The sequence below is a fragment of the Protopterus annectens genome, chromosome 1.part0 (genome assembly GCF_019279795.1).
Source record: "Protopterus annectens isolate FY-2018-M chromosome 1.part0, PAN1.0, whole genome shotgun sequence".
NCBI lineage: Eukaryota > Metazoa > Chordata > Ceratodontiformes > Protopteridae > Protopterus > Protopterus annectens.
Genome location: NC_056725.1, coordinates 1,340,883,411 through 1,340,908,576, shown reverse-complemented (window position 1 = coordinate 1,340,908,576; position 25,166 = coordinate 1,340,883,411). Strand labels below are relative to the sequence as shown.

At 43.1% G+C, this 25,166-nt stretch overlaps 1 protein-coding gene across 1 annotated transcript in view; it reads left to right on the top strand.

Annotated features, from left to right (window-relative positions):
* The window catches only part of CDK19 (cyclin dependent kinase 19), a 1,741,514-nt gene extending 1,720,732 nt beyond the window's left edge, over positions 1-20,782 (top strand). The window contains exon 13 of the mRNA XM_044066618.1: positions 20,576-20,782. Coding sequence (XP_043922553.1) covers positions 20,576-20,701 — 126 coding nt within the window. The 3' untranslated portion in view covers positions 20,702-20,782. The remainder of the gene's footprint in view (positions 1-20,575) is intronic.
* The last annotated feature ends 4,384 nt before the right edge of the window (positions 20,783-25,166 follow it).

Sequence of the window (25,166 nt, the reverse complement as noted above, 5' to 3'; positions counted from 1 at the left end):
ATTTGTTGTACATCTTATGCACACATATTATTTTAAAAAGCCATGTGTACTATATTAGTACATACAAACATAATACTGTGTTAGGGAATGCAGAAAATGCATAATTCCAGATTAAAAAAAATTGTTGTAAATATTATGTTTAGTTGGGGTAGAAGAGGCTATTAAAACCATCATGGGGTTATTTCTGTAAATCATGAGGTCTTAGAACCTTGCAGAGACTGCAGATGACTGCAGTGGCAGCCTAAATATCAGTTGATAAAATGTTCAGAATCTGATGTACAGACAAGAACTAAAAGATAGCCGCTTTATACTTGTGTGTGTGCGTTTGTGTGGGTGTGTGTGTGTGTGTGTATGTACATGTGTGGGAATATTTATGGGGTGAGGCAGCATAAGTACCGAAGACTTCAAAGTCCTTCAGAACTGGTTTGACCTTGGAATAAACCACTTAGTTAAAACAGTGGAGGAAAGCAAAAATATTTATGTTTAAAAAGAAAAGAAACAGCACAGTAGTAAGATAATTAGGAATAGTCAATATGTAGTAAATTAATCAGAATAAGAGGAAGATATATAGAAGCAGCACCAGAGAAGCCAAAGAAATTAACTGATACGTTTCAAGTTGACAACATTTGGTGTACTTGCAGAGGTAGGTATGGATAAATAGCATTTTGTCGAGATTATATTCCTGGAAGCTTCAATCAGGCAGATCATGAAATACAAAAAAAGTGCATTTTTGCAAGGGGGTCTCATCCAGCCACATAACTTATACATACTAACTTTTAGTTGTAAGAAAACCCTGCAGAAAGTCTGTTACTCTAAGTGATCAAATAGAAACCACTGGCAATGACTCCTTATGGGCACAACCATCACCAAGGTCAACATCAGGAAACTGAATTTGTTGAGTTAATAACTTGTCCTCCTAACACTTGACCAAGGGAAGGGAAACTAGGTATTATATGTGTAAAGTGGGGACAGGAATGGCAGTGTGTGTTATGGTGCAAGGAAAAGAGGACTCAAGTGCTTTTTTTGAGGGGGGAGATTAAATGAGAGGAGTTCGTATGGTAGAAGGAGTAGTTTTCCGAAGAATGTATAGCACTGATCAATGCAAGAAAACGGCTTGTAGAACTAAATCAGAGGTACAGACGTTTAAAGGGATTTTTCCTGAACAAAGCCAAATTAAATTTTAGAAGAACAGGTGTACTTAACTGGTAAGGAATGAGCTGACCTGTAATTTGTTGATCTGGTTAAATCTTCAAAAGAAAATATACAGTCTGTGACCTGTGTTGCCTCTGCCTGAATAAATGTTAAGTTGTCTATCTCACCTTCGTTCTTGCTGGTTGGGTTCAGAGCCGATCCTCGGCTCCGACTCGGCCATCTTCAGTAGCTCGAGAGCTGTTTACTGGCTCGAGGCTACCTCTTATCCCATAATGCCTAGTGATAGCTACCCAGATCTCATTTGCCACTACAGCTGTGAGGTGTCGTTTTTCTGGCTCAGGCTTGTATAGTGCTATTTTGTGTAAATTCTCTCTAGAATTTAACTCTTCTAGTATATTTTTCTGTTTGATTATTAGCAATAGTGTTGTTACTGTTGTAGATAACTGTTTATTCTATAGTATCCCTTTTTTTTTGTAGAACTCATTTAACTTAGAGAGTTCTCCCCTCTCCCCCCTTCCCCTGGTTAGCCGTTTAACTTAGAGGCTTTCCTACTGTTTTTTTCTTATAGGCTAGCTGTTTAAATTGGAGACTATCCTATTACTTTAAAAAAAAAAAAATACCTTTCTATACCTTTCTAGATAGTACTTGTGTGTCTTTTCAGTAGGTGTGTTTTTTTTGTAGAACTGATTATTGTTCTTCTTATTGTTGGTTAAATTGGTTGGTTTCATTTTTCCAGTACAGCATGTCCAAGGAAGCTAAGGTTTCTGGGTTTAAGAAGTGTGACTCATGCTGTCAGAAAATGTCTCTGACAGATGGGCACACTTCTTGCGCCTGTTGTTTAGGCGCTGTGCACCTGCAGGACTCTTGTTCTGTTTGCCATGCCTTTAGTCCAAGAGTCTTGCAGGAGCGTAAGAATAGGTTGATTCTTTAGGGGTCTGTTAAAACCCCAGGATTCACCAGCCAAGAGTTCACAGCCAGTGAAATCCACTAAGCCGTCGGCTCCAATTTCGGAGCCGACTTCTGTTCAGGATTTTCCTTCTACGTCGGTTCCGGCTGGCACCGACAAGACAACCTTTGGCTCCATCAGTGACTTCAGAGCCATCGCGGAGCCACAAGAGGCTGAGGTCCCCTTCCTTAGAGTCGGTACATTCGGCTCGCCGGTCTCCTTTACTTAAAAGTGAGCGTAGTCACCGATCCTCTTACTCCTCTCGATCCTCTAGGCTGTTGGATCATGATGTGGAGAAGAGTAGTCAGTAGGTTGCTAAAGTCACAGGCACTAGCTAAATTGTTGTCCAGCCCTCCTCAATAGGTATTGGCTCCGTCCACTTCTCTTGATGTTCCTCCTCCGACTCCAATGAGTTCGGAGCCGGAGTTCGTTGGGGTTTGAGTAGTGGAACCGTCGGCTCCGATAACTCTATCTCCGGTTCCAACGTTGGCTCCGATTCCCTCAGTGGTACCTTCCATCGAGGGATCTGGGCGCAGTGGCTCCCTCGTCGGCTCCGAGGGGGCGAGTGGCATCGGACCCTTGTCCGACCCTGTTCTCCCTCTCTGAGCTTCGGCGCAGGTGAGCTCGGCTCCAACATCGGCCTCGGAGCTGTCCCCCTCAGTGCGGAGAAAGATTCCTATTTCTTCAGAACCAGAGCTTTCTCTGCCTTGTGGCAGGGATGCCTTTGATGTCATGCAGAGTGTGCTGTCCTCTGAGTCAGCTCCACCAGTTCCATCCCCCGTAGAGCCTGTGCCAACCTCTGCTCCTCCTCCAGACCCTAAGCGTAGGGAAGCGATGCTCCAGGACACCCCATTGGGTGTTTCCTCCTCTTCCGAGGACTCTCCTGATCACTCAGAGGAGCCCCCTTGGAAGAAAAAGTGTAAGAGGAAGCACATTGACTTCCCCGAGTCTGTCACTTCTGATACAGACTTAGATGATTCGGAAGGGTCCTGAAGATGTTTCCTTCTCGGACATCCTGGAAATGCTTAAGCAGAGGTGGAACTGGAATCCCCTAGCCCCCACCGAGGATGAGTCTGTATTTCTGGATGCTTTCGGTTCCCGACATTCCACCTCCTGGGTTTCTCCGCCTTTTGATCCACTTATGGCAGTGGTGGGTCGAAAGGCTTGGTCAGCTACGGATACAGTGGAATCAACTCCCAGGAGACCTGGTAAATTCATTACAGCACCCCAGGATAAGCAATTCCTTTCTAAAGGTGTTCCTGTTGATGCCATGGTGGTAGCAGCAGCCACCAAAAAAGAGTTAGCGGAGACCTCTTCGTCTGTCCATCCCCCTAACAAGGAGTCTAGGACAATGGACAGATACGGGAAGCGAATGTTCTCTTCAACGACCTTCTCCATGAGGTCACTGAACTACCTATGTCATTTTACCCGACTTCAAAGGGATCTCCATAAAGAGCTCGGAGATACCATTCAAGATCCAACAGCTGAGGGAGCACAAGCCAAAGTAGCTTCCCAGCTAGTGACGCTTAATTCTGTAGTTAACTCCTCCATGAGGCTCATTTCCTATGCAGCCGATCGGGCGAGTAGAGCTGCAGGTACGGGTTTGGCCCTTAGAAGGCAAGCGTGGATGCGGCTGTGTAACTTTGCGGAACACTTTCGAGCGTCCTTCACCAACACCACCTTTGATGGTTCCTTTCTTTTTGGACCACAAGTGAAAGACACTTTGACTAGGTGTGAGCAAGAAGGCAAGACTCTCTCTGCTGTGGGAGTCCATTTTCCACTCCCTCTAGACCTTACCCCAAAGGACAGAAGAATGGGAAGATGTGGTTCCATAAGTCTAAGGGAGCCTTGCCTGACACACGTAGTGATTTTTCCTCCAGAGGCAGAGGGGGAAACAATAATAATAGACGCCGCCCTCATGGTAGAGGGGGTCTGCAGAACCAGGGCAACAGAGAATCTTTCTCTGACAAGCCCTTCCAGCATCCCTGAAGGGTTGCCCGGCTGCTCACCTCTGGAGGCAGTCGGGGCAAGACTTTCACTGTACCCAAAAGCCTGGCTAAGTTTAACACAAGATAGATGGGTACGGTCCATTATATCTGGAGGTTACAAAATTCCCTTCCATCAACCCCCCCCCCCACTTACAGTCAAGGAAGACCCTTCCAGATGTTCCACCCAATCTGAAGGAGCAAGCAGTGTTAGAAGTTTCAAAACTGCTAGAAAAAAGAGCCATCCAGGAAGTCCTGGCAGACCAGCACGGATCCAGAATTTACTCAAGGTTCTTTTTAGTACCAAAAAAGACAGGGGACTGGAGACTGATTCTGGATCTCAGCAGACTAAACAGGTCTGTACAAAGAACAACGTTTTGGATGGTCATGCTACAGTCCATTCTACCCTTTCTGGGTCAGGTCAATTGGATGTGCTCGCTAGATCTTCAGGATGCGTACTATCCTATCAAGATGGACAGGCACTCCAGGAGATATCTTCGCTTCCGGCTGGGGGCCAGTCATTATCAGTTCAGAGCTCTGCCCTTTGGTCTCACCACAGCCCCCAGGGTGTTCACCAAATGTATGGCAGTGGTCACGGCTCACCTGAGACGTCAATGATTCCAGGTGTTTCCATATCTAGACGACTGGCTCCTCACTGCGACCACCAGGCATCAACTCCTACAAGCGCGAGACTACACAATCACAATCTGTACCCAGCTAGGCATTACAATAAATTTCGAAAAATCTGCCTTGTTGCCCTGTCAGTCTATCACTTACATAGGAGCAGACTTAGGCACAAGGAATATGTTTGCAAGGCTGCCACTACAAAGGGTGTCCGCAATTCTTCAGCAAGTACAAATTCTAATGCAGAGCAAAAGGATCCAAGTCAGGTATGTCCTTCAAACTCTGGGTTCTATGGCAGCAGCCATTCTTCTAATCCCTCTAGCGTGCATTCATATGAGAATTCTTCAGTGGCTTCTGTTCACGCAGTGGTCTTTCCAAGAGCTACCCATGACTCACACATGATCCTGATCACGGATGCATGCAAAAGACATCTTTCTTGGTGGATGGTCTCCCCACTAGTTACTCAGGGCAGACCTTTCGTACAACCCCCTCCGGTAGCCACAGTGACGACAGACGCCTCCCTGATAGGGTGGGGGGGGACATTATCTGGGCAGGACAGTCCAAGGCACTTGGCAACCTCACGAGTACCATCTGCACATAAATGTTCTGGAAATGAGAGCCGTTCTCCTGGCATTGCAAGCCCTTCAAGACTTTCTGCCTTCTGGGACCATTGCTATCCAAACGGACAACATGTCAGTGGTGTGGTACATCAACAAGCAGGGCGGAACCAAATCCTACCCCCTGTGTCAAGAAGCACTCAGGCTTTGGCAGTGGGCAATTTCCTCCCAACGTTTTCTGATTGCGACGCACATCCCTGGGAGATCCAACATCGTAGCGGACAGGCTCAGCTGAGCTATCCTCATGCCTCACGAGTGGTCTCTGAATCAGGAAGTTGCAAATCTTATTTTCTGCAAATGGGGATAGCCTTGCTGCGATCTCTTTGCCACCCCCTTCAACAGCAAATTCAGCAACTACTTCTCCCTTCTCCCGCTTCAGGGTCACATTCTCAGAGACGCTGTAGTCCACGATTGGCACCAGGGACTTCTTTATGCCTTTCCTCCCTTTCCCCTGATACCCAATCTTATACAGAAAGCAATATCGTTGGGTTGCAAAATGATCCTCATTGCCCCCTACTGGCCTCGACAGATATGGTTTCCGTTCCTGCACCGTTACCTTCTCGATCAGCCCTGGACTCTGGACCCAATTCCAGACCTCCTGGTTCATCAATCAGGCGGGTTGCATCAATCCCTCCAAACTCTCCAGCTCACAGCTTGGTTGCTCCACTTCCAACCTTAGCCAGGCTTCCTAGCATTTCCCCAGCAGTCCATGAGATTATTGTCTCCTCTCATAAGTCTACAACAAGGAAAACTTATGCTAGCAAATGGAAATGTTTCTTTTGTTGGGCAGAGAATGTGAATCCTTTTTCAGCCCCAGTCCATGTAATTTTGGAATTCCTAGCACAACTGTTTCACTCCGGGTCTGCTTCCGCTACAATCAGGGTACAATTAGTGGCCATTTCTAACTTTCATGTTCGTTTGTCTAATTCTAACATTATGTCTCATAAGCTCTGTAAAGCTTTTTTGAGAGGGACATCTCTTCTTAGGCCTCCAGTGAGATATCCCCCTCCTCCTTGGGACCTTAATTTAGTCCTAACTTCCTTGATTCTGCCCCCTTTTGAACCGGCAGCGTCCTGCTCTATCAATTTTCTATCTTGGAAGACATTCTTTTTGGTAGCTATTACTTCAGCCAGACGTGTCTCCAAACTTCAAGCACTATGCTTTCGTCCTCCCTACTTGGTATTTCATAAGGACAGGGTTGCTCTGAGGTCTAATCCTTCGTTTCTTCCTAAAGTCTGCTCAGAAAATAATTTAAACCAATCTATAGATCTTCCTGTGTTTTTCCCTAATCATACCAACAAGGCAGAGTATAAACTACACCAATTGGACGTTCATAGACAATTGCGTTTTTACCTACACAGAATGAAAGAAATAAGGAAATCGGACCAATTATTCCTTTCTTATGCCTTAGGCAAACAAGGTCTCCCAGTTTCCAAGGTAACCTTGTCGAGATGGTTATCACACACTATTACCTTCATTTATCAGTTAAGGAGTAAAGAGTTACCTGTTAAACCGAAAGGTCATTCTACTAGGGCCTTGGCCACCTCTATAGCCTTTCAGTCCAGGTTGCCCATGGATTCTATCTGTGCAGCTGCCACGTGGACAAACCCTCATTCCTTTATTTCTCATTACAAGCTAGATGTGGTCTCCAGGAGCAGAGCTGACTCTGGTTCCACTGTTCTGAAGAGTCTGTTCCACTGAGCCACCCGGGATATTGAGTGCTAGGGACGCTGTCCCAACCAGCAAGAATGAAGGCGAGATAGACAACTTAACATAAAGAAGTTATGTACCTAACATAACGTTCCATGTTAGTTGTCTTCATCTCGCCTTCCTTCTTGTGTCCCACCCTCCGTCCCCCTGTCCTAGTGGACCGAGAATATTTCCTGTTTCACTGGCTGTGTGTTCTCTTGTTTTTCCTCTGTTGACTTAGAGAATATGGCAGGTATAGTCAATTAATTATTTTGACTGGTTTATTCTCTTGTTATGTCTGGAGTTAGCTATTTTAAACGAGATCTGGGTAGCTATCGCTAGGCATTATGGAATAAGGGGTAGCCTCGAGCCAGTAAACAGCTCTCGAGCTATTGAAGATGACTGAGTCGGAGCCGAGGATCGTCTCCGAACCCAACCAGCAAGAAGGAAGGCAAGATGAAGACAACTAACATGGAACGTTATGGTAGGTACATAACTTCTTTTTTGAACCTCTTTACTATTATTTTCCAAAGGGCTGTTCCCAAACTAGTGCCTGTTTTTGGCAGTAGCTATGACAGTGTTGATTGGCAACAGCTAAAATTTGACAAAATAGTAAAAGACGTTGGAGCCCTTGTAGATGATGACATACCTCTCAACTTTCCAGATTTCCATAGAATGTCCAGATTTTTGCCTCATATTTTTGTTTTTTTCCCCTCATAGAATTGTTGGCTTTCTGGCAAATTACTGGAGATCAAAGTCTAAAGATAATAGGAGACATTTGAGTTTCAGACTTTATACCCATCAGAAAATTCACAGCAATGCAAAACCTGTTATTCTGTCAACTTTCTAAGTTTATTATACCAATATTTAAAAATGTGTCCCTATTTTGGGCCTTATTTCCTCCCATTATATATTGCTTTATCCAGATTTCTTGTGCTAAGAGGTATGTTTGATACTCATGTAGCTGCTACTATTTGCAAATCATGCAGAGTTGCCCATTTGATCCTTTGTGGGGGTTGAATGCCATACCAGACAAATAATTGTCCCCTACCCCTTTTCACAGCTTTTGCCAGATCAGTTATAGAATACTATACCCTGTTCGATAACCTGACTCACTATCTGGTGCAATTAGAGAAGGCGCAAAGATTTGTCACAAAAATAAGTTTCAGGGATTCTCTTGTAACAGACATGTTAACTGGAGCTATGCTGGAGGTACATACCTATTTTCAGACTTGTTTTGCATCTGTGCATGATATTCATATTTTTGAAGGTAAATACCTATGATTTATTGATTTATCCATTCACATGAATTTTCTGAATCGGAATTTCACCACCCATCATAAATTATTTTAAAGCTATTTAGTCCACAGGAAACCAAACTACATGCAGTAAATGCTTTTGTAGTATCATTTAATTAAAAATCTTCAGATCTTACAATGTATTGTTCATAATATGCTCATATTTTTTGTCACATACAGTTTTTTTAAACTTGTGTTTGAGTAGAATGCTGTAATCCTACTTCAGGAGGCAAAACTTGTATGTTATTCAGTATAAAGTGTATATGCTAATTGTGTGTGTAGATTTTTGGCCTGATGTACCTACTTTTCAAGTGCCTTTTATCTATTTTCAATTTTATGCAGGTTGAGAGATATCTTATAGTGAAAGACTACAACTCTCTTGTCTGTGCACTTTGTCACCTTCTTAGAGGAGACCTGTGCCTAACACTAAGCGCAGTAAAGGACCCCTTACTATTTGAAACCCTTTGCTTGGAATACACCCTGTTGACAAAAGAGAAGACAGCCTTCATAAAAGTTTATATGAGTCATACCATGAAATGTGGCATCTTCATATCTTAAGAGACTTACACTTTTGGAATATACCCCCCCCCCCCAAAAAAAAATAATAATCTTAGTCCATCAGTGCAGTATGTGGGAATCTAGAAGTTCCAGCACAAGATCCAAGGTCATCAAGCTCCCTGTACATGTTAATTAAACCTACAAATCTTTGTATAAGTGCCTGTATCTCCAAAATGGTTCACCATTCTTTTGTGTACTTTTCTGGGAATAGTACTAGTGTAATTACCTATAAAACTTCATTATATTCATTCACAAAGGAGCAGCTGTCTTGAATATTAATGGAAAAAAATGTGCCACCACATATAAAAAGAATAAAGATGTCACAGTTGTGGGAAATGCACGTCCTGTTTAGACCTGAAGTCACAACAGCACTGTATATTTTGATTGTATTTACATTTGTTACTAACAAACTGAATTGATAGCTGTTAAGTACACTTGTCTACAGATGTTTCTTCTCCAAACTGTATTTCTCAGTGCATTTTTAATTTTAGCACTCCAGGTCCTTGTATTGCAGAACACATGAAATCTTCCAGTAGCACTTTTTACTACTGAGACTGGCAAATATGCTAAGCATCCTAGTACTTCCAAAGCATGTGGCCCAGAGAGATTTCTTAATGAACCATATGGTCCAATATCCTAGTGTGTAGTAGTAACTTTTTTCCACACCTGACACCAATTTTATATCATGTCAAAGCAGTAGAGACAATATCAACTGGTTAATGTCACGCACTGAAGCTCCAAAAGCGGTTGTGTTTCCATATTCATAAAGGATGCACACACCTCCAGACTGGTAGCCCAACATAACACATCAGAGATACTTCCGGTGCAGCTGACATTGGGTAAGACAGAGATTCAGGTAGTAGCCTGCTATAGGTCCCCAACAATGTCCCAAGACACACACTCCAAATTCCTAAGCACATTGGAGAATACAACCTAACATTCTCATACTGGGCGACTTCAACTACCCCTCCATTAACTGGGAAAACTACTCATGTACCAATACACTTGCCCAACTTTTCCTGGAATAAATTAATTTAAATGCCCTGGACCAGCTCGTTCTTACCCCCACTAGAGGTAGCAACATCCTTGACCTGGTCATTACTAACATGGGCGACCATTGGCCTACACTAATAGTTAACTCCTCCCTGGTTAGATTCGACCACAAACCAATCACCCTGGAAATCCACATCCCTCCCAGCCACCCCCTCGCAAAGGTAACCACCATGAAAAACTTCTCCAACGCTAACTTTGGGCTCCTAAAAACAGAGGCAGCTAACTTCATGGAGAATAATTGCATGGCCGCCAAATCATACAGAAATGCATGGATCTTGCCATACCCAATAGAACCAAGATGCTCTCCTCCAAAAAAGGATGGTTGTCCCCTGCCATAAACAAACTCTACAACAGAAGGAGGAAACTGATGTGGAATAAGGTGAAGTCCCAAGACTGGAAAAACTCCTTTATCAGCCTCAACAAAAAGCTGAGATCCCTCATCAAATCCTCTAAAGCTAGCTATGAAAACAGAATTGCAGCAGATAGTAGAGACAACCACAAGGCCTTCTATAGTTATGTAAAGAATCTCCATGGCAATACCCAGATTTGCTCTGAGTTACTGCACAATGGTACCTCCTATACCGAACCAACAGATATTGCCAATATACTGGCCAACAGATTCAGTGCCAGCTTTACCCACTCTCCCCCCAAAGGACCAATCACAATACCAGTAGATTGCCAGGCACCCAGTATTACTCCTGCACAGGTTAAAACAGCACTGTCCAAGGCCAAGAATACAGCTTCCATGGGACCTGACAATATCCCTGGCTGTTTTCTACATGAACTACAGAGTGAATGGGCACCACACCTGTGTGCCCTGTTCAATCACAGCCTCGCTTCAGGCTTTGTCCCTACCGAATGACGCACTGCTACAGTCATCCCTCTCCACAAAGGAGGAGCGACTACAGACCCTGGGAACTGTCGCCCCATTGGCCTGACATGCAAAGCTATGGAACGCATCATCATGGACCTAATAAACAAGGATGTAGGGAATCTCCAAACTCTGGATCCCACACAGTTTGGCTTTGTGAAGGGTAGGTCATGCCTGCTCAACTTGGTTGACTTCTTTGAGTCAGTCACCAGAGCTGTGGAATAAGGTAAGGTGGTTCATACAGCCTGCTTTGATCTGGCCAAGGCGTTTGATACCATACCCCATTCAGGAATCATAGAAAAACTCACTAAGCTAGCCATCAAACCCTATATCACTAGGTGGGTTGCAAACTGGCTCACAGATAGAACCCACAGTGTGAAAGTAATGGACTCCAAGTCAGACTGCCGACCAGTCACGAGTGGAGTCCCACAGGGTTCGGTCCTGGGTCCTCTCCTGTTTGGTACCTACTTCTCTGAAGTCCAGGCCAACACAAAGGGTCTCTGGCTGCCAGGGTTCACAGACAATTGCAAGTTGGGAGCTATTATTAACTCCCCAAGTGATGTTGACATTTTACGGAAAGGCCTCACTGAGACCATTGACTGGTGTCAGAACCATGGCCTTAAGCTCAATGCCAAAAAATGCGTCATCATCCCCTTTGGGAAAGACCCGGTTCCCATGAATTACTACATCGATGGTAGTCCACTGAACACAGAAGGTGTTATGAGAGATCTGGGAACACAGGTTGACAGCAGCCTCTCTTTTGACCACCACATTGCCACTGTGGTCAGAAAGTCCTTCTATGTGACACATGTCACTACTAAGGGTTTTGCATCCAGGAAGAAAGAGGTCATTGTCTCCCTCTACTCCTCCCTCATTAGGCCAATTATCGAGTACAATGCCCCATTTGGCATGTACCTCACTAGACACCTGCAACAACTGGAGTGGCCGCAAATGTACCTCACAAAGAGGATTCTAGGCCTTAAACACTTGTCCTATATGGACAGACTCAAAAAACTCCAACTATTCTCTGTCTCGTATCACCTATGCTACATCTAAAAAAATCCCAATCCCTCCGCACCACACGCTCCAGTGATCTCAACCTCATTACCACAATCAACAGAACATGCTGGAGGGACAGGTTCATAACCCAGAGCCTGCCCTTGCTCTCTTCAAAAGAAAAATTGATGAGTGGATGGGAAATAGAAAATTCACCCTGGGGATCACTCCAGTGGCTCTACTCAACAGAGACACTGGGAACTAAGGTCGGGTGGCACAATGTCAGGGTAATCCTATGGGCTAGGTTTGTAAAGGCTCCAGGGCCATTAGCCTAGTACACACCTATAAACCTATACTTCTTGAGGAGAATTATCCCAACTACTATGTTTTCTATTTTAAGAAAGTGTCTTTCTGAAAAGAGACTACACATTTTAGCGGAATGTATTCAGGCCATAGTAGCCAGGCTCAGGAATGTGGGCTTGAATGTATTATTCCTGGTTGCTAGACTGTATATAAATCACAGAAAAAACAGTCACTGCTATTGTCTATGGGTTTTAAAAATTACAGGTCTCCCTCTCCCCCTTTTTTTTTGTAACTGTGAAAGCATTCATGTCAAGAGTAATCCACATCAGTGCTACAGTACTGACTTTCCTAATCATTTTTTTTCAAATGTTTACACTCCTCTGCAGCTGTAATACAGTGGCACCCAAGTAACATAATTTGTAACCGATTATCCAAAGGGCCATGCAAAAATACTATCCCATGCTACCTATACTCTGTCACATTTGCTGTAGAACCACTGTCTCATGCTATCAAATATTCAATGCTGTATCACACACCGATACAGGAGAGAGACATCAGTGCTGTCTATTTTATACAGACAGTTACATCATCTATTTTTTTTAATACAGATCCAAGTCCTCCATTTCCTTTTACGTAGGCTTTTTTTGCTTCCTTGCCTTCCAATCATCATCCACCTGTAGATATTCAGCCCTCTCATTTCTCAAACAGCAGAGACCATCTATTAGCCATAATAAGAGCTGCCTGGAGAATGGTACTTATTCAGGCAGGCATACGAATGTCATTTGTTTCCCACTGTGACTGTGTCAGGCCACTCTGCTGATAGGGTAAGGCATGTCTTTGTTTCCAGTGGCCAGAGACTCTGGCTTCATTAACCACTCACCCAGACTGAGCCATCTTTGTTTAGGAAAAGACCCTACTTTGTTTCCATTCCAGAGAACTACCTGACAACCCTGATTCCAGGACTTGCATCATCAGTGATGCAGAGCTCAGGAGCATTTCTTATTATACATAACCCCTCCTTTGTCGGCTTGTGTAGATACCTCCCCCTGTGTTTGCACACTTTCAAACATACAGAGCAGAGGCTACTATTACTGGCATGCACACAACCCAATCAGTGCTCCATGCACCCCACCCACTTTCCATTAGAATGTCAATATTGCAAAGGTTGGATCACCTCCACACCATCCCCACCCTCACCCCATGGATGGGTGAACCAGCATTGACTTCTAATTCCCACCTTTCCCTATCAGTTCTTATAGCACTTGCACCATTAGTAAAACTGTCATATATTAGCACTTTTTCTGTGACTGTAAAAGTGTCAGATAAACCATCTGGTTTTAAAAATGTGTGGCCTGCACACATAAGATACCAAACTTGGACACATACTTTGTGTGTTTACTGTCCTGGACCTTCCCACTTGAATGAACAGTGTAATGTTTGCACTTTCTTTGGTACTCAGGTAACTGAAAAAAATATTCTTTAAGGGCTTTTCCCTGTCCCTGTGGGAGAAATGTCCAAGACTCAGCAAACCAATACTGGAGTTTCTCCTTCAGCAAAAAAAGGCTACAGCCAAATCCAAGGGGGGGGGGGGGACTCCAAATGTAAGTATAAGGAATATAAGAAACATTCACCGTACCATTCATCTTCGTCTTTGGCATTCCTGGCCCTAGCTACAAAATCAACTAAATCCTTGGATCTGACTGTTCTCAGAGATGATCCAGATAGGATCCAACCCCCCTCTCCTGGAAACACATTTTTCTGTACAGACAGTCTCTCCTTGGCTCCAATCTCCGTTTGTGCAAGAAAGGATTAGCCATCGCTCATTTGAACCTCTCTCCACTTCATTCTAGTGGTCAGTTCTGACAGCTAGGAGTCTGTCAGAAGCTGATGTGGACTGCATGATGAGGAAATTTCTGGGGGTCTTCCTGGCTCCAGCCCCTGCTGGACCACGGAGTTATGTACTTTCTCCTCACCCAGTAGTTGCTCCTACCCCAGTCCTTTTCCTGGGGATGGGAGTTATGGCAAGCACAGCATAGAGCTTGTTGGTACCAGACTCGAAGATCAGGCTGTCTTCTACTCTGGCAGAATCTCTGACCTGTGTGACTCTGGTGTCAGAGACAGAAAGGTCTCATAGCCAGATCTGTGGGGGTGGGTTTGACTTCAAGGGTTTCAGAGCCATCCCTTCCATTTGGAGCCTCAGCGCTGGATGGCTCCACACCAGGATCAGCTTCAGACCTGAGCAGGGTAGAATTCAGGAGTTTGCCTAGTGAGGTAGCTTTGGCTCCTGCTATTCAGATCTCCAGATCTCCCTCAGCATCAGCACTTGAGGCTGTTAAGAAAGTGTTCTCCCAGTCAGAGACAACAGACTTCTCTCCCTAGCTCAGCTCCATCCATCCCCCAAGAGAACAGTTCCTTGGGTCTTGATTCTTCTCATTAGGTGCTCATTACACAGCCATATGCAAAGAGTCTTGAGTCTTCCCCATAGGGAACTTACAAGTCTCTTTCCAGTCTTCTGTAGAAAATTGCTCTGGGGATGCTCCTCAGAAACATTTGTGTAAATGGAGGCACATAGACTCACCACAGGAGCCTGTCACAGAAGACACAGATTTTGATGATGGGGAGGGGTCCCACAGATCCCCCTTGAGTTTGTTTTATTCAGAGAAATTCTTGATTTTCGTAGACAGAAGAATAGGTGGTCCTCCAAAACCCCTTCTCAGGAGGATTCTGTGTTCCCTGAAGTCTTCAGCTCTGGCTCGGCCACATCTTGTGTGGTTCCACCCACAGATGTGGTGGTGAACATAATCTCTAAGTGGGTTTGGAAAAAAAACATGTGACTGAATGAGTTCTCCACAAGTCAGATAAGTACTTCATTTCCCAGAAGATTGCTAACATTGAGTAAGAGGCCTGCCATAGCTTCCATGGTAGTGTCGGTGGCCACTAGTAAAGAGCTTGCAGAGGAAAGCTCCTCTGTCCATTCCCCTAATAGGGAATCTAGGGCACTGGACAAATTTGGGAAGCAGACATACACTTCAGCTACCTTCACTTTAAGAACACTCAACTACATGGCACAAATTACTATATTTCAGAGGGATTTGACCAAGGAAATCTCCATGTCCCTCTCTGGGTTTCCATCTGTGAAGACAAGAAAACCTTGTACTTTTAGATATCCACCCTTCAATCTTTGTCACATGTCTCAGTGCATCTTCTCTCTAATTCTGCAGAAGGCACGGACGTTGCCATTAGGAGACATGCCTGGATGCAACTGTGTGACATCACAGAGCACTTCTAGACATCTTTACTAATTCCCCATTTGACAGCTCAACACTGTTTGGGCCCAAAGTTAAAAACTTAGTAATCAGAAATAAGCAAGATGGACAGTCCCTTTCTGTAATCAGAATATGGTTCTCTTCCCCCCACCCGCAGAGGTCCTTCTCTGGGAACCAGAAAAGCGGAAAGAAACTGTGGTTCTGGAAATTCCAAGAGTTCTCTCCTGACACTCCTGGGGACAGATCCCTCCAAGACAAAAAGCAACATCTAACAATGGATGTTCCCCACAAGGCAGAGGTGGTCTGCAGAACCAAGGCTTCAGAAGTCCCTTAACCTAGAGGCATTATCATTGCTCCTGAAGAATTGCCTGACTGCCTTTCTCTGGATGTAGTCGGGGGGGGCACGTGGCCCTACACCCCAAAGCCTGGATGTCCTTTACAAGTGACAGGTGGTTGCAGAGGATAATAACTGCAAGCTATTACATTCCCTTTCTGTCCATTCTCCCGAGCTCACAAAAAAAAAAAGTTACCAAAATTCCACTCTTTCAAAGACGAGCAGCAGACAAGGAAGTGCAAAAACTGCTAAACTAGCGAGTTATCCAAGAGGTTCCACCAAACCAACCAGAATCTGGAACTTAATCAAGATTCTTTTAGTGCCAAAAAAGCCTAGGGATCTCAGGCCAATCTTGGACCTCAGCCATCTCAGTCAATATTATCAAGCAATCAGAGTTCTGGATGGTCATCTTTCAATCTATTCTCCCATTTCCAGAAGTAAATGATTGGATGTACTTTACAGACCTTCAGGATGTTTGCTACCCTATCAAGATGGACTGGTGGCCCAGAAAGCATCTCCACTGCTAACTGGGAGCCAGTCATTTTCATTTCAGAGCCCTGCCCTTTGGCCTCACCACAGCCCTACTGGTGTTTACCAAATGCATTTCACTAGTAGCATATCTCAGGCTGCAAGGGTTACAATTGTTCCATATCTGGATGACTGGCTCATTTCCACCCCTACCAGAAATCTAATTACCCAAGCGAGAGACACCCTGATCCAAACTTGTCAAATACTAGGAATCACAATCAATCCAGAAATCTCAAATTTTTGTACTATACAATTCATTGGGGCACATTTGGATACATTCCTTAAACAGCAAAACTTCCAGAAACCAGGTTACCAGAACTTCACAATCATGCTCAAATTGTCCTTTCATCACAACAACCAACACCAAGAATGGCCCTTTGCTTACTGGGTTCAGTGGCAGCCTCCATCATCTTAGTCCCTCTTGTTAAACATCACATGAGAGTACTACAATGGACCCTAGCAGTGCAGTGGTCTTTCCAGTGATGGCCAGTGTCTTTCCTGGTACATCTTGCAAACATTTGCAGAACTTACATACGCTGGTGGCTCAAATCCCCTATGGTATAAAAAAGTCATCCATTTGTCTTCCCCAGTCCAAAGTCACCATGACCACTGGTGCTTCCCTGTTGAGGTGGGGAGACACTACAGGGGAAAGACAGTCCAAGGCACATGGTCTCATTCCGAGGATAATCTCCGTATCAACATTCTAGAGATGAGGGCAGTCTTCGTAGCCTTGCAGGGTTTTCAGGACTCCCTCCCTCAAGGGCTGCTATCCATCTAAACAAACATGTCAGTAGCTAGGCAAGTCAAAAGCAAGGGGTAACCTGATCATATCTGTTGTGTCAGGAGGCCATGAGGGTTTGGAAATGTGTGTGATATCTTCCAGTTGCTTTCTCCTAGTAATGCACATTCTGAGAAAGCCTAGTGTTCTAATGAACAGCTTGTGCAGATCCAACCTCCTGCCTCACAAGTGATCCTTCAATCAGAAGGTGGTGGAGCAGATTTTTCATCACTGAGGTCAACCATGCTGCAGTTTTTTTGCTTCAGCCAAAACACTAAGTGCAGCAGGTTCTTTGCCCTGATCCCCCCAGAGAAGGGAGTCACACAGGTACGCTTGGATCCACAGTTGGTCTCTTGATCTCTTTTTCACCTTTCCTCCAACACCTCTCATCCCAGAATTTCTTCAGGAAGCACTGGAGAGGAAGATCATGGTAATCTTCATTGTCCCCTTTCTGGCCTCAACAAGTTTGGTTCTCCTACCTATGGCCTTGTCTGAGGCCATAGGTAGGAGATCCCAGACCAGATCTCATTTCTCACCCATCCAGTTTGCTTATCCCAGACATTCAAGCCTCCAAGTTAACTGCTTGATTTCTGCGCTCCAATAATAGTCAGTCAAGGCTTTCTTCCCAAGTTCTCCATATTCTTCCTCCCAGAGACCATCTGCTAGAAAAACTTACAAAAGCAAAAGGAAAAAGGTTCTGTGTGCGTGGACTATGTAAAGAAATTTAGACTCCTTTCCGGCACTTCTTCCAGCGGTCTTACAATTTCTAACATGTCTTTACAGATTGATGCCAGCTATTCCACTATCAGTCCAGTTATCAGCTATTTCCAGTTTCTGCATTGAAAAAAAAAATCAGTCCCCCATTGCTTCTCAAATTATCTAAGGCCTTTCTGAGGGGTGCTTTCCTTCTCAGACTCTCTTTTAGAGATTCAACATTTCCTTGGGACATTACTATTCTACTTCAAGCACAAAAGCAGCCAAGGTGGAATTTCGGTTCCTTACTTGGAAAACCTTGTTTTTGATAGCAGTCCCTTCTGCAAAAAAGGGTTTGAGAACTTCGAACGCTTTCTTGTAAGCATCTACATTATTTTTCCTTTGAACTAATCCATCTTTCTACCTAAGGCAGGTACTGAAACAAACTTAAATCAAAACATTAATCTGCCAGTTTTCTTCACAAAAATTTCTAACAAAGGAGAAAACATGCTACAATTATTGAATGTTCATATACAGCTCCAGTTTTACATTCACTGTGTAAAATCATTGAGAAAGTCTGATCAACTCTGTGTCTTTTTCAGCAAATACATTTGGTCAACGAGGTTCCAAAATTACCCTATGCAGGTGGTTCTCTGCTTGTGTAACTCATGTATACAAAGAAGAAGGTCTTCCCTTGACAAAAACCTGTTAAAGCTTACTCAACTAGGTCTGTGACAACCTCTTCAGCATTCTTTTCCAGGGCATCTATTGATGGCATTTGTGCTGCAGCCACTTGGTCTAACACACTCTTATGTCATGCTTTCATATCCCATTATAAATTGGATTTGCTTTCCAGAAACAGGGCAGCATTAGTTCAACTGGCCTCTGGAATGTTCTGCAGTGAACTGAACCCATCTTTTTCATGGTGTGGCAATCCCTAGTTGCAAGAGACCATCATCAAAGCAGCTGTCAGATGCGTGCTTGCAGATAGAAAGTGCATTCCCCTGTTGGTGTGCACATTCCTGTATATGCCCAGTGAAGGCTATCATGTACTTTGCTTTCCAGGGACCAGGCATACTTCTCAGCTGCAAAGTACCTTTACTCCAGTAGGTGGACTGCATCCAAGAGGAGAGGGAAGCAGTCCACCTACTGCAAGGTACCTTTACTCCAGTAGATGGACTGCTTCCCTCTCGTCTTGGATGAATGACTTGACATTGACCATTCACTCCCACCTTGTAGTCCAGGTGACCACTGAAGAGCCTAGCCCAAATTTCCAGTTGTCCCAAAGCAGTTTCTGGTTAAGTGACATGCTTAAAATCACTCAGTAGGCAAATGAGGGTGGAGGGAATCAAACCTGTACCACAGGAATGACAACTCACAGCCTTAACTCTCTGCACCAACTGCCAGAGAAAATCCTTGTTCCTTGTATCCCAGAGCCAGATTAAGTATCATCAAACTACTTTTATTATTCTTAAGTTCAAAGAAACAGATTGGAGACTAGGCATCTGGGCAACTGATTGAAGGGCCCCTACCCTTTAGTGGCAAAGTGAACCTGTGATGAAACAAGCAATGGAGCAGCTAAGTCATTTAACTCATTTACTTAGACAAGCTTGGATGATTGAACACTCTGAAGGCAAAGTATGGGACCTAGCAAGAAAAGGTGGTGTGGATAAGCCACACAAAATCTCAAAAATGTTATGTATAGTAACCTCTAAATTACTGAGCAAAAGCCACAGAATTTTGAATGTTGTATTATGTACAAAGTGCATCACGCCATAAACCGTAACATTCATCAAAAATGAAAACTGATTTGACATTGGTAAAGTTGTCTTCTCTTGTATTTGACAATAATTATACTGAAGCTGTTTAATGGAGTGTTAATTTCCAATAGCTTATTGTTCTGTCAAAGAGGGACATATATGCTGTGATTCAGTATACCTTTCTGAAACAACACTTGTATTATTGCCCAACAGATTATGGCTGTAAAGAGTATATAGAATGGAGTGATGGTTGATTTTTTTTGCATGTATCCACAGTTCTTGGTAGTTCATACCTCTCAACTGTCCAGATTTTTGCAGAATGTCCAGATTTGTGCCGTGTATTTTTGGTCTCTCCAAATAAAATTTGTGGTTTTCTGACAAATCACTAAATAATGACACACGATTTACAGACTATATATTAATCAGAAAATGCATGCCAACAGAAAACCTATTATTCTAGCAACTTTCTAAGTTTTTAAGAACAATATTTAAAATCTGTCCCTATTTTTTGGCTGCTGTTCTCACATTATTTCAGATTTCTTTTGTTGAGGTTCAGATTGGAACTGTTGCAGCTTTGGCATTTCCTGCTTCCATTTTGTTGAGATTTCATATTTTTATTTTTTCTTTTGATGTCATTATGGATTGCTTTTCTGACTTTTTACAAATATTTGAATAGTATACTGTAAATAGGGGCAACTCACTTATTTATGTAGGCACAACTTTTTTTGGTACTGCCAAACAGAATGTGAGCAGAGAGGTTGTTCAATGGGGAAGGATTTACTTTGCATTTTTTTCTCTGTCCTTTCTGTTGTTAGAAAAAAGCTAATTTCAAATCATAAGACATCATGCTCCAGGTGATTTCAGTCGTTTTTTCGCCCAGACAGATGTGGTTTATGGACCTCATTAATCAAAAGAGTGCTAGAGGAAAAATGCTGTGTAATACAATGATACCTGTTGAAATTAATTGTAATATTGAAGAATGTGCATCAATATATATATATATATATATATATACTGAAGTTATGAGAGGTAGAGAGAGAGAGAGAAATGGGTATAGATATAGATAGAAGAAATCAGATGAATTTTAAGTATCTTAACATTATATCTCTTTTCCCCCCTTCTAGCACTCAACTTCACGCTTGGGTTACCAAAGTAATGTTCAAGCCTCATCTCAGTCTCAGACAACAATGGGCTACTCCTCCTCTTCCCAGCAGAATTCTCAGTATTCGCATCAGTCTCACCGCTACTAGTATCTCACTCTGGTTTCAAGTCTGCAGTCTACTAGTACAAGAGAACAACAATATGAACTTTGAAAGAGAAGAACCAAAATGTAAATGTAACTTTAATGCAGATTTTTAAATATAAATATGTTATATATAGAAGTGTGTGTCTCTATATGTGTGTGTGTGTAACTCTATATATATATATATATATATATATATATATACATATATATATCCACACATGTATATGTTCATTATTATGAAAAAAAATGTTAAAGGCATTTTGGGAAGAAGCTGCTTTAGGCTTACCCAGCTTTAATGTCTGTTGGAGGTTTGTGTTGACTAAAAGAAATTATTGCTGAGTTCCCATATTTTATTGTAGTTTGCGCTTACCAGAATGATGGTGTTAGTTTAAATCAGCACTTGAGCATTTTTGCTCACAAAATTGAGTGTCCAGCTTAAATTTTGAAGCACCTTTACTACTTTGTTGAATAGCCATGATGTCTAATATTCAAATTTACTAGCTGGACCTCCGTTACAGAAAACCGAACTGCAGAATTTTAAATTGTAAATTATTTTATATCAAATGGGATAGCTTAGGAGTATAAAAACCATCATGCATTTTCTAATGAAATGTAAAGTTTCACATAATATTATATTGTTTTTCGGATAGATGGAATGTAAGCAGTCTGTTGACTGTTGTCTTTCTGATATTGTCTAATCTTCATGTATTTCCTTCAGGAAGATTCATCCAGGATGCATTTTTTAGAAGCAAATGATGGTGCCCACAGACAACAGTTTGCTCATTTGCTCACACAACATTTCTTGCAGTTTTGTTTGTTTTTATTAGTATGCAGATTTTGAATTCTTTCTTTAGAGAAGATAATAACAGGAGTACTTTGACCCTAAGCAGAGTATTTGGTGCTACATTAACTGGGATGATTTTATAAGTATCAGTTTATTTTGCTTACATTCAGCAGATTCCAGTAGTGGCTGTTTTTCACTATGTATTGCTACTGGGCTACATATGCTTATTAACATCTTTCCTCCACTGTTTTAGCTTTTTATTACTGTTTTATTTTAACTTTGACATATGTATTGATCCAGTGTTGTCTGTTTTCGTCCGATTCAACATGTGGGACATTGGATCCATTCGGATCCGACCTCAGCACCAAATTCAAAGTTTCTCAGTTCCAGGGTTCTAACTCCTCCCCTACCCATAATTCACTGTATTGCACTCCAATACCTCAGACCTCATTTGCTGCCTGAAGTCTCCAGATGTGTTCTCGAGGGCTCTCGTATCCTTTACTTTAAGGACATTTTTCAAATCTTAGAAGATAGTTAAATACCTTCATACCTTACTCTTCTACTGGGAGACTTGTCTCCCTCACTTTTAGTATTATCTTTTATAGATATAGGTTAGCTTATTGATCTTTTTGTAACATTTTAAATTATTCAGTAGGTTAATGTGTTCTTTAGAAATAGTTATAGGATAATGTTTGTTCCTGCTTATTACAATTTATTGCTGTTTATAGTGTTTTAAAATACTTAACCTTACGGTTTCATCATGGCTGAATCCCAAGCCTTTAAGAAGTGTTCAGAATGTGGACATAAATTGCCCCCTCATGGTCCTCACACTTTGTGTTTTTTGCCTGGACTTTGCCCATTTGGAGACACAGTGTTCTTCATGTGCCTCCTTTATTGCTAGAGCCTTACAAGCTCACCATGACAAATTGGTGGTGAAGGGACTTCTCCCTCCACAGACAGGGACTAATACTTCTGAGCTTTCCTTTTCTAACTCCCCTTCTAAGAAACAAAACAGGACTTGGTCTTCAAATAATGCCCAAGACAGGGATAGGTCTTCAAATAATGCCCAAGACAGGGATAAGAATAAGGAGAAAGGAAGAGGAAAAATGCAAATCTCCTTCTTTCTCAAAGTGATCCTCAGATCTGTCAGTTCCAGTCACACCCACACCAAAAACAGCTAGGACATCAGAAATGACAGCTTCTTGGTCCAGACTATCCTCCCCTTGGCCCTGATTTTCTCCAGAACCAGTGAGCCCCAGATTTCACACTCCAGTCTTGCAAGAGAAAATGTATTGCAGGTCTTCTTCAGTGGCTTCGTGTCTCTGATCGTCTTGGAGCCTGACAGATTACGACATTGACAGGATGATGAAAACTTTCTTGAGGATGCAGATTCAGTTTGGGGTTTTGTCAGTGCCATCCACAGAGAATGTAACAACCATTGGCTATCCTGTCCCCCCACTTCTTTTGCCTGTTGAGATCCATCCTTTGGGTCCAACAGTTCTGGATCTGACCCATTTCGAAGTGCCTCGTTTGGCACCAACAGCTTCCCTATCTCTCTTGACTGTGATGCCTTGGGATGAAGAAGAGACTCAGGGCCACAGCATCAGTACTGACCTCCAGTTTGACCCAGGAATTCTAGGAGCTCTCTCTTCCTTGGGGGGCTTGGCATTAGCTTGGGTGCAAGGTCTACTTCAGGGCCAGAGATACCAGGAATCAGAGTTTCTCTCTTTTCCTCATATCCAGAGAGATCCCCAGCTCCAGTGGCACCTTCGAGGTAGTTGAATGGATTTAGGTTTACCCAAACAGAAGACAGTTTTTTGGAGCTCAGTTCTACTCAAGCCTCATCTGAATCTTGAACCTCCATTTTCCTGTCATCCTGCCAAAATGATAAAGTCAGCACCACAGTCTTCTGGAACTACTTGCTACATCAGTTCCTAGTCTGATTCTGGACCTTCTGCCTCCCCAGTAGAATCAGTTCAAAAGAAACAGACATGCAAGTGAAAGCACATAGACTCCACCCCAGAGTCTTTCATGGAGGATAAAGATTGGGATGAAGGTGAGTGTTCACCCAGCTCTCCCTCTGAGGACATCACCTTTGTTGAAATTCCTGAACTTATGAAACAGAAAGGGGTATGGTCCACTGAAGATCCCTTTTCAGATGAATCTGTATTTCTAGATGCCTTTTGTTTCTGACTCAACTTTGGCTTGGGTGGTACCACCCATTGATCCACAGGTTGATCTTATGGTGCATCGGGCTTGGAAAGACCCTAATGTGGTGGAGCCCATTCCCAAAAAAAAACAGAATTTTGTAAGCTCCCAAGGACAGGAGGCACTGGACTAAAGGCCCCTTGGTGGTCACAAGAGAAGGAATTGTCTGAGGAGAGTTCCACTGTCCATCCTCCTAACAGGGAGTCTACGGTGCTGGACAGAGTTAGAAAGTGGATATACTTGCCAGCGACCTTTGCACTCAGATGACCAAACTATCTTTCTCATGTTATTAGATTTCAGAGGTGCTTGAGTAAAATGTCCAAGTCTTTTTGTGGAGTTTTGCCTGCAGATGTCCAAAAGACTGTGGTCTCCCAGCTTTCAACTCTCCAGTCAACTTTTAATGTAGCCAAACATCTCATATCCAGTGCATCCGATAGCTCAGCCAGAATGGCAGGCATAGGTCTTACAGTCAGTCAGCATGTCTGGATGCATCTTTGTGATTTTGTGGAAGGCTTTAAGATGTTCTTCATCAACACTCCATATGACGGCTTCACACTTTTTGAGCCCAAGGTTAAAGACACCTTAACCATGAGTCAACAGGGTGGTAAGACTCTGTCTGCAGTAGGTAGGGTTTTTCGAACCCTCAAATGTCCTATTCCAGGAACTGAAGGGTGGGGTAAAAGATGTGATTTTGCAAGTCCCAGAGTTCTTATCAGGATTCTCCTAGTGATAGACTTCTGCATGGCAGAGGTGGAGGGAATCCTAACAGAAGTCACCCAAGAGACAGAGGTGGACCACATAATCAGGTCTTCCATGATCCCTTTACCGAGAAGCTGTATCAGTGTCCCTGAAGATTTGCTCAATTGTTGCACTCTGGAGGAAGTTAGGGGAAGCTTATTTCTGCACCCCCAAGCCTGGCTAAAATTAGCAAGAGACAAATTGGTGTAAAAGATAATTTCCATAGGCTATTCCATTCCCTTTTCTTGTCCTCCTATACAGAAGAAGGTGAGTCTTGACATTTCACCCAGTCAGTGGGCACCAGTAGCACTGGAAATTTCCAAGCTGCTAGAAAAGGGAGTCTGCCAACTGGTTTCCAAAGATCAGCTAGGGTCTGGAGTCTATTCAAGGTTCTTTTTAATTCCAAAGAAAATGGGAGACCTGAGACCTGTTTTGGATCTCAGTCATCTCAACCACTTTGTAAAACAGACAAAATTCCAGATGGCCACAATTTGGTCCATACTGCCTGTTCTGAGGAAGGATATGTGTTCAATAGATCTTCAGGATGCTTGCTATGAAGTGAAAACAGAGGAGCAGTCCAGGAGATTTCTCTGTTTCTGGCTACATTTCGAATTCAGAACCCTGCTATTTGGTAACATCACAGGCTGCAGGGTTTTTGCAAAGACAGTGGTGGTGGCGCACCTGCTTACACTCAGGATCCAAGTTTTCCCCTACCTAGAAGACTGGCTCCTAACTGCTA